Raw genomic sequence first — 10,825 nt, forward strand, 5'->3', positions numbered from 1 at the left:
GTCAACTTTAGGATAGAACTGCCACGATTGATGAATCAGGAGGTCTGGTGATGGTTTCAGAATCCATGGTTCCTCCAAGACGTAGGGCTACAGGAAGGGAAACCTGATTGATGAGGCCAGTAAGGAGCAATGAGGATCAGGGTACTCAACTGTTTCACTTTCTGTATTACCTTTGGAATGAGAGGAAAAGGTGGAAAGGCATAAAGGAGCCCTGGGGGCCAACTGTGGACTAGAGCATCCCTGGGCAACATCCCCAGACGGGGAATTGAGGCAAAGTAGCTGCTGCATTTGGTGTTCAGGTGTGTGGCAAATAGGTCGCAGCAAGGCTGGCCCCATCTGTGAAAGATCTCTTTCGCAACTTCTACATTCAGGGACCACTCTTGAGGCATGAGAATTGCTTGACGCTATCACTCTGGACCTCCCGGGATGTGCATTGCTACCAGAAAGCGTTGAGTGTCCATCGCCCATTTCCAAACTCTTAAGGCCTCTCGACAAAGTGGGTAAAATTTGGTTTCCCCCTTGCTTATGTACCACACAACAGACATGTCTGATTGAATCGTGACTGCCCCAATGGGGAGAGAGCTGTGAAGTGCTTGCAACGCATATAGCACCGCTCTCATCTCCAGAGCATTGATATGCAAGTGATTCTCGTGGTTCTGCCAAGTACCTAGGACTGTCATTCCCAGACAATGCCCCACTCCCATCTGGGAGGTGTCAGTGGTCAAAACTGCCTTTTCTTGAGGAGGAACAAGAGGACGACCTAAAAGAAGTGGTTCCGTATGCAAACACCATGTCAGATCCTTCTTGCAGGTGTTTGTTATAAGAATCTGATTTGACAGCGGAAGATCCTGCATTGACCATTGGGCAAATAGTAGCCAATGAAGTACTCTCATGTGCAGACTGGCGAGAGGAACTAATAGAATGGAGGAAGCTATGGTCCCCTAGGACTTGAAGGACTACCCTGGCCTGAACTTTGTGACTGTTTAGCAAGGATCTGACTTGGCTGCGTAATGATTCTACTCTTTCTGGTGTTAGTCTTACTGACATGGTGGTCAAGTCTATTTCTGAGCCTAAGAATACAGTGTGCTGCGATGGAGATGAGGCTGATTTTTTTAGGCGGACTGTGATGCCCAAACTGGCGCACAAGGATAGTCTCTCGTCCCTGGTTCTGAGGAGTTGATGCTTGGTAGTATCAGCGAGAAGCCAGTCGTCAAGGTACGGGAACACCTGGAATCCTTGACGTCTCAGGTGAGCAGTTACCACTGCCATGCATTTGGTGAACACTCTGGGGGATGTAGTGAGGCCAAAGGGCAGTGATTGAAATAGAAAATGACTGGCTCCCAGCTGGAAGCACAAGTGTCTTCTGGAGCGCCTGTCCATTTGGATGTGGAAGTACACGTCCTGAAGATCTATTGAGCACATCCAATTGTCTTTCCCGATAAAGGGAAATATCGACTGCAGAGTGATCATTCGGAACTTCAATTCCTTTACGGACTTGAGTCTGCTGAGATCTAGAATTGATCTCAGGTACCCTGTCTTTTTTGGACCTAAAAAGAATCGAGAGTAAGTTCCGGATCCTATTTGCTCTGTGGGGACTTCTTGGATGACTTTTTTTGCAGCAACGAGTTTACCTCTGATGTTGCCAGGCATTTGGGTACAGCAATAAGACTACCCCCGCCTGCCTCCAGAGAGAACAGAGAGAAACAGTCGGGCAATCGCTCAGGGGCAATGGAGGGGACGATCTGAGAAGGTTTATCTCCCTGGTGTTGGGGACCAACGGCGTCTTCCATTATATCTGCCCCTAGGGGAGGGCTGACCTTGTGCCTGAGGGAAGCCTTTTTGGGATTTACAGAACCACATTTTTCCTCCTGTATTACCCTTGGGATAGGGTCTAGACGGAAGGGAAAATTGGACTCAGACAGCAGATAAGGTTTTTCCCTTCCTGCTCGCACTTGGTCAAGGTCTCTTTCACCTGAGGTCCAAAAAGAGATGAACCATCAAAGGGGACGCTGGTGAAGGAAGGCAAAGGATTCCGTGAAGTTGCAAAGACGCATCCAAGAATGTCTCCTAAGAGAGATTCCTACTACGGCTGCCCTACTCGCTCCGTCCACTGCATACAATATCAGCCTCATGGAGGAGTTGGCTATCGACGTAAGAGTGGAGAGCTGCGCAGAAACCTTATCCGTGGATCACAGAGCTACTGAACCTTGAAGGGCATCTCCAAACTCCTTCAGGAGATCCCTCTGAAGTCGAATGAAATGGGTAAGGTAATTCAGCAATCTTAGAGTAAATGCCACTGAAAAGAAGATACGCTTCCCATACCTATCCATTGTCCTGGACTCCTTGTTAGGATAGATATCAGAAGATGTTTTGGACAACTTCTTGGTGGCCACTGCTACCACCATAGCATCAACAGGAACTCCTTTGGTAAGAAAGGACTTACCTTCCCGGTGCAGTCATGAATCCAGTCATGAATTTGTGTGGCCTCCTCGGGATGGACTCCACTGTGTCTGGGGAGGTCCAAGCTTTCCGCGATATGACCCCTAAGAGCTGTGAGTCTCTATGCCCTACGCTGTGGGGGTGGCAGGGGAGAAAAGGTTACTGCCTCCTGCTGATGGGACATAGGTTCCAAAGGTATGGCTTTTGCAGAGGATTAAAGCCTTCTCTATTGCTTCGAAAGACCCCCCACCCCCCCTCGCCCCGGTCCGAAGACTTCCGCTTCAAAGAGACGGATGGTCGGCTCCAAGCAAGGGGGAATGGCTCCCAAACAGATGTGGGAATCGAGCTGAGTCGTGCCAAAGCACCGAGAGGAAGAATCGGTTTAGAAAAAAACCCAGGGTGACTATCCCCCTCTGAGTCTACTCGAGGGCGTCGGCTCCCAGATCCCTCGGATCCAGATTGAGCCGCTGAGGATAAAGTAATCAGTTCCAAGGAAGCAGGGAAAATCCCCAGAACCGGATACAATACCGAAGAACCTGAAGTGAATGGCTCCAAGAGCAAAGCAGCTGGAGGAGCAGCAGTAGTTTGCAAAAGGGCCAATTTTTTTGCCAGAGCTGGGTTAGAAGGCAACCTCTTCACCACCTGCTCGATGTCCTCATCTGAGTCTGTCCTGGAGGATCAGGTGGAGACAGAAGATCTCCTCCTCCCCAAAATAAGAGATCTCAAAGTAGGTGAGACAGGGTCAATGTCGGTTAACTGTCTCAGTACCAAAGGTTGCCTCGGCACAGAAGAGACCGACGGTTCAGATAGAGAAGAAGCTGAATTGGAGCCAGAACTCCTTGGCTCTGATGCTTTGGACTTTGACGTTTCCGAAACTGGAGCCGAAGATTTACGTTTAGAAGTCTTAGAAGCTGTCTGACCAAGTTCCAGCTGTTCCTGGAAGGAACTGGTCATAAGATCACTATCAATCAATTTATGTTTTCTCTCGTTCAAGACCCTGGTACAGAAGGAAAGGCAAAAAGTACAGGGCTCTTGCAAGTGAGCTTCGCCTAAGCAGTACACACAACTAGTGTGACTGCCTGTCAAAGACATCTTTTGTGAACATTTATCACATTTTTTAAACCCCAAAGGGTGATGGTCCTTGTGTTCTCTGTCCTTTTCCTCAGACATGCTAACAGGAACAAACTAAGAATCTACCTAGAAAGAAACCAACACTAACTATACTAAATTACTATCTAATGATAATACAGACAAGAACAGTAAAATAGAGAAGGAAAAATTTGTTTTTTTCTATATGAAACACACAGGGAGGAAAGGCCCTCTAACTTAAACGGGCAACTACGGCCCTCTAACTGAAACGGGCTGTACAATCCTATGGGGGCAAAATAGGGGTCAAACACTCAGTACAATCACACAAGCTAAAGACTAAAATAGTCCAGATAAGGAAAAAAGAAGCAGAAAAAAAGCAAGATTTAATAAATAAATCTTTTACTTAGCCAATGAGCCAGTAAGGAGACAACCTCAAAGCTTTTGCGGTAAACTAGATCTGAGGAATTGCTGTGAGGCACTATGGGATAGGGGTTAGCCTTGAGACCATAAAAGCTCTCGAGCTTTAGTATCAGCCAAGTCGGAGCAGAATATCGGCTCTGAACCCATCCAGCAAGAATTACGGCAAGATAGGACTACATAACAGCATAACTTTTATATCCCAGCTAACAATCTAGGAAGTTATGAGGCTATTGGCCCAAAGGCCCTTATAAGCCTATCCAAGAGTTTACCCCATGCTTAGACAAGTCAACACCCGATGCCCCTTGTCCAGCAGGGACACAAGTGGAATCCCAGGGGTGTACTTTCGGTTTCCCATCCAGTTATCCAGTTGCACTTAAAAATGGATAATGAGGTTCTCTGCTTGATGTGGAGAAGGAGTCTATTCCAGAGTTGGGGGGAGTCTCTGGGACACAAATCTGTCCCGCCAACAAGTCCTATTGATGTCACAGAGCAGGTTGAGGTCACACGTGCGGGTTGAGTGGAGCTTGACTTGCAGATATGCAGCAGTCCCATCAAGGTGGCATCTGAGATGGCTTTGTATGCCAGAGGTCATCTTTGAAGAGTCTACATAAAACTGAGTAGAGGGGCAGGGATTTTAGCCTGTGTATGGCACATGTATGAGGCCCTGGAGGAACCTCTGTGGTGTCTCCAGCTGCTGCATGTGCTTTGCAAGGTACATGCCAAAAGTGGCGTTTTACTCACTAAAGGGCCTTACAAGGGAAGAATATAGGAATATTATGCCATCCTTGCCCCTGGAAGAGATGCTCTTACTTATGAGGTGGGCCATGTAGAAAGCTTTCCGTACAACATAAACAACATGGTGGTCAAAAGTCAAGTTGCTATCAACCTGGGTGCCCTAATCCTTCACAACTGATTGCGTGCTTTAATTTGTGGGGACGTCAAACTCCCCAAAAAGGATGAAGATACATTTTTTGGTACTCAGCTTGAGGCCATGTTTCTGGCACCAGTCATTTGTTTCGGTGAGACCCTCTTGGAGATCTACATCACTAGGGGACTTGATGACCATGCCCAGGTTGCAACTTGGTCAGCCATAGCCCACTGGTTTTGGCTTGCACCTCAGAGAAGTGCATCCCAAATAGCAGAGACCTCCCAAGACCGATTCCAGGGGTAAGCTGCTTGTTATGGGTCTACTGCTTGAGGTGGCTTCCCCTATTTTGACTAGGTGGGTTCCATCAGTGAGCCAGTTTACTACCCATCTGGTAACATATGGATTGATGCCTAGTTGAGGGAGTTTATCTATTATGCCAGAGTGTGGAAGGCTTTGGCCAGGTCAAGGAAGGCAGTGTGTACAGTCTTCCCCTCGTCCATGGCTTTGGAGACTGTCTCAAAGACGTCTACCAAATTTAACAGACATGACCCCCCTTTGACAAAGCCAAACTGAGTGAGATCAAGTGTTTGGAGGCTGCCAATGTCCCTGTTAATGAGGTCCACAATAATCCATTCCATGGCCTTGCAGATCAGGCTAGTTAGGCTGAAGGGTCTATAATTTCCTGGATCAGTGGACACTCCACCCTTGTGCAAGGGGATGACAGTGGCTGTCCTCCGCTCAGCTGGGACGAAGCTGGTAGTCAGGCTTTGGCTGAAGAGAGCACATAAAGTACAGTTGTGTACACTTACCATAAATGTAGATGTTAGAGTGTATTCACTGTTGCAGTTATCACACTTAGGTTATCTGCCTGCAGGTAGCCCTCAGTCAGCCCGAATACCACAGTCTTGGGATTTCTGCGTCGGATGCTGTTGCCTCTTCCATGACGTCAAGTCGTCATGGGTATAAAACATGCAGCCGACATCATTACATCAGATTTTGCCGCAGATGTCAGGAGCCCCCAAAATACGAAGCAATTACATGGTGTGAAATAAAAAGTAAATACCATAGCCATAAGATATGGTCAAAAACAGGATAGGTATAAAGCATAGAAAAGACGGGGCTGGAGGGAGGGTAACCAGGACTGCAACAGTGAATACACTCCAACATTACATTTATGGTAGGTGTACACAACTGTACTTGTTCTTCGTGTTTCACTGCTGCAGTCATCACACCTAGGTTGATTCCTAAAGCTGAGGAAGGGCGGAAGCAGTCAAGAATTAGGGCTGGCTAGCAGGCCTTGTAAGCCTACTGTGGGAAATCCAGCTCTGGATTTAGAAAAGACAGGCAAGTGGTAATGCTTGGTGAAGGTGCACTTGGTTGCTCAAGACTGTGTTCCACAGGGCCATGGCTAACCTGCAGAATGGGTAGGAATGAGTTCCCCCTGCTTATTTACCACACAAATGTGGTGCTGACTGTCTTTATTAAGAGTTGTCCTGGAAGGATAAGGTATTCGAAGGCTGTCAGAGCATTCTGTACAGCTAACATTTCTTTTTGATTGATATGCATGTGAATTTGTCCTGGGCTCCATTTGCCTTGAATGGAGTTGCCTGCCATGTGAGCCCCCCATGCAAAGTCTGATGCGTCTGTTGTCAGGGTTGGGCAGCGAGGGGTTGAGTGAAAGGGACTCCCTTGTGGTTGCAAGCCTCGCCCATCAAAGAAACTCTGCCCTTAGACAAGGAATGATGGGAATCAGTGTTTCCAGGTCCTGAGAATGTTGAAACCAAAGACTAAGTACCACTGAAGTTTCCTCATATGCAGTCTTGCATATGGAATTAGTAGAATGCATGAGACAATCAATCCTAGGGCTTGCAGTACTTTTCTTGCAGATAGCTGGGTTTTGGTGGCCATTAGTTTGAAGTAGTTTGTCAAATAAACCTGCTTTTCTAGAGTGAGGAATTCCATCTGGGAAGTTGTGTTCAACCTTCCTCACAGGAATACAATCTTTTGTCTGGGCACCAGATGTGATTTTCATTGATGGCGTACCCCAGAGAAGTTAGAAGTCTCTTTACATATGCGAGGTGCTGAAGTAGCAATTCCTGACTGTCCGCCTGAATCAGGCAATCGTCCAAGTATGGGTAAATTTGAATATTTCTCTGCCTGCAGTATGCAATGACTGGAGCCAGGCACTTTGGCTTATCTACTGCGCCCAGGGTATTCACAAAGGGAAGTACAGAGAACTGATAATGCATAGAGCCTGCCCTGAAACGTAGAAATTTCCTGCAAAATTCCCTTATGGGGATGTGCAAATAAGCTTCTTTTAAGTCTAGGGTGACTAGCAAGGAGTTTTTGGCTAGCATAGGAAGCACTGTTGTAGTAAGCATTTTGAATTTTGGGATCACCAGGAAGGTGTTGAGAATGGACAGATCCAGGATAGGGCGCCAACAGCTCTCTTTTCTGGGCACCAGGAACAGTCTTGGAGTAGAAACCCTGTCTCCTTTGCTCTACTGGAACAGGTTGAATAGCGCTGATACTAAGAGGAGAAAGTACTTACTTTTGAGCCTCTGCCCACTGGTTTGGAGTGAGGTCTGGCAAACCGCTTGGGGGGTGGCAGTGAGTAGAAATAGAATCCGTATCCCTACAACGTTAAAACCCATCAGTCCTGGGTAATGGACATCCAATTTTTTGCAACAGGGCGAGTTTTCCTCCTAGGGGAGCAAGTACTTGGGCATGGCTGGGAAGGATGACAGACAAGTCATTGTGAACTTTTTCCATAAAGGGGGTGGTTTACCACTCCGCATTTTTGAGGTGGCAGCACTGTACTGTTTACATCTCTGCATACCCTGAGAGTATAGTCTTTGGTGGTCTGTTGTCCCTGGGTTTGGACTGAAGGCCTGGGAGGGACTGGAAAGGACCAGTTTTAAGAAGGCCAATGCCTACTGAATCTAGGTGCCTGTACCTGTAAGAAACATTTCACAGCTTGCATAGATTTAGCTTTTTCTGCATATTTTAAGAACTTCTGCTTTTGTGCCAAACGTTCCTGGTTTAATGGAGCATCGAGTAATTTTGCTTTGACATGATCTGGCAAGATTTGTTCCTTCAGCCAAGCATGCCATCTCAGTACAGACCCAGTGACAGCAGCCCTGCAAGACACTTATAAGGCATCAAAACCACACTGCAAAGTATGTTTACTAACTTTGTTTGCAGAATGCATTAAGTCTCGAAATCTTTATTTTCTGTACAATCTGGAAGCAACATTTTTTGTTTATTAGTTCCACAATATGCTGCTGGTACTTCGACATGTGAAACTGGCAATTTAAAGCCCTAATGGCAAGAGTTGTAGAGGTATATACCTTCTTACCCCATCTGTCTAAAGCTCTAGAATCCCTCTCTAAAGGGGTAGGATTTTTGGCTGTAGTAGCCTTAATACCTTTAGGTCCCTGAGAAATGGTCTCTGGATATGCAGTGGGATTCTTAAAGAGCAATTTGAGAGAGTCAGGTACTCCGTAGTACATGACAGACTTTCTAGGAGCAGGTGGTAAAGTATCAGGAGTAAGACTGGATTCCATGAAGACATCTACAATATCCAGTACAAAGGGAATAGCTAGAAGCCTGTGCTGAGGCAAGTCCAAAAATTCTGAGTTTTTTTTTGGACTGTGGATAGTCCTGGCATTCCCAGCTGAAAGTCTCAAAGTATGCAAAGTTTCACCAAAAGAAAAGCCCTCTGGAGGGGAGGAAGAGGGAACGGAATCCTTTGCATCTGAATCCTCATAGGTGGATAAGGGTATGACCTATATAGCTCTCTCTGTAGATAAACGTATATTTTTATATATATATATATATATATATATATATATATTTATTTATTTATATTGTCAGGCTCTGGATTGCATTGCATAAGTGGAAATTCCTTAAGATTCCAAGAGCAGGCTAAGTTATTTCTTAAACTTATTTCACTGAATTGCACTTCTGAAACGCTTATAATTGTGCTATACAGTTGATCTACTATATTTTTGCACTGTTATAAAGCTTTTTTTATTGTTTCACTGCATTTATGTACTGTTTTAACATTACTTAACTGTAAACTGCTTTTTCATACAGAGAGTTGTATTTTCTGTTTGTGATTGCTCTATCCGAACCTTTATGTGCATTTTTGTCTGTTAAAAGCGTTCTCTAGTCTTCTCCTTGATCTATTTAAAACTTTCACTTAGTGGCTTACAGCTAGGAACTGTAATAGTGTGCATTACTATAATTGTTTTTGTTTTATTTAAATTACTAAATTGTAAACTGCTTTTTCATACTGAGACTTGGATTTTCTATTTGTGGGTGTTCTTTCTATGCTTTTAAAAGTGAGGTTTCTGTGTTCTGCTCAGGTGGCATAATCTTGATAGAGGCCTGTTGTGTAGGCTGGAAGTTTTGTGTGCGTTTCTGGCAGCCATTTTCTGCTGATTGTCTTCATTACTGAGAGTAACAAGGCCTCCTGACCTTCTGTAGTACGAGTGATTGGGTAATAGCACGGGCTGAGGAGTAATCTGATCTTCCCAACTCTTCCATTCTTACTGCTATATAAACAGTGTCTTATAAAGGCTCTGCTTGTATTGTCAGGCTCTGGATTACATTGCATAAGTGGAAATTCCTTAAGATTCCAAGAGCAGGCTAAGTTATGTCTTACACTTATTTCACTGAATTGCACTTCTGAAATGCTTATAATTGTGCTATTCAGTTGATCTACTATATTTTTGCACTGTTATAAAGCTTTTTTTTTTACTGTTTCACTGCATTTATGTACTGTTTTAACATTACTTAACTGTAAACTGCTTTTTCATACTGAGAGTTGTATTTTCTGTTTGTGATTGCGCTGTCTGAACCTTTATGTGCATTTTTGTCTGTTAAAAGCATTCTCTAGTCTGCTCCTTGATCTGTTTAAAACTTTCATTTAGTGGCTACAGCTAGGAACTGTAATGTTTTCCCACCCACCTTCCCTAGTGTTGTGTGTTTATACTTGGTGGCTTTGCAGTTGCCCGCCCATACTGTATATTTGATCTGTGACACTCCTCCCAGTCTAGTGTCATTAGTTCACTCAATCTAATAGAGAACATTTGTGAAGGCCAACCCACTCAGATTCTTAACGTTGAATTAACGTCTGTTCCAGCTTTCTCCATTTCCACTTTACTGGAAAAAAAATTCTAAGCTTGCTTCCCCCCTTTTCTGTGGCAGGTCAGATACGGATTTGCTGTGTCCAGGACTGTTTGTGAGCTCCTAAGCCCCCCCCACACACACACACACACTTAACTGGGGTTAAACTATTCCTGGCGCAATAGTCTGTTTTTCAAAATTTCCCTTGCAACTAGCCAGCATTTTAGTTTTAGCACTAATCTGTTACTTTGATCTCAGCACTTGTTCAGAACTCATTGTAAGCACTAAATAAGCTACAGATTACTACAGCACTCAACTTTCCTCACTTGTCTAGAGGAAAACAGTTTTTGGTACTTAATAAATAAGCACCTATTCAAGCATGTCTAAAGGTCACCTCCCAGTGTTGTCTCCCGTCTACCTGATGAATCTGGGCATCTTGAGACAATGCAGCAATTGCCTCATGTACACAGACAACCCCCTCCTCCTACCACCCAATACTACAACCTGTGAGAGAGATGCACTTCTATAGCCAAACTGGAAGCAAAGCTCTCTTTACCAAAGACAGGCCTAGACAGTCAAGAGGAGAAGGTAAACACTTGCACCGCACCACACATCACATAGTCCCTCAAAACCTACACCACCAAAACACACAAACACAGAACCACAAAACACACACCTACATTCGCGGAGGCTCTCTGTACTAATCCGCCCAGAGACCTCCAAAGCAGAAATGCAAGCAACTTCCACCCCCCCAACACAACCCACATGACACACAGTCCACATACTCAGTGTGCCACTCAACTACAGCCCATAAGGCATAACGTACCCAACACTCTAGTGATAGGTGACGCTATAGTCAGGCACTGATGTTCCACT

General features: G+C 45.1%; 1 protein-coding gene across 1 annotated transcript in view; it reads right to left on the bottom strand.

Moving 5' to 3' along the window:
• AP2M1 (adaptor related protein complex 2 subunit mu 1) overlaps positions 1–10,825 on the bottom strand; it is a 1,300,958-nt gene that overhangs the window by 809,766 nt on the left and 480,367 nt on the right. The window contains exon 10 of the mRNA XM_044070763.1: positions 1,740–1,760. Coding sequence (XP_043926698.1) covers positions 1,740–1,760 — 21 coding nt within the window. The remainder of the gene's footprint in view (positions 1–1,739; positions 1,761–10,825) is intronic.

Source organism: Protopterus annectens, chromosome 4.part1 (genome assembly GCF_019279795.1).
Source record: "Protopterus annectens isolate FY-2018-M chromosome 4.part1, PAN1.0, whole genome shotgun sequence".
Lineage (NCBI taxonomy): Eukaryota > Metazoa > Chordata > Ceratodontiformes > Protopteridae > Protopterus > Protopterus annectens.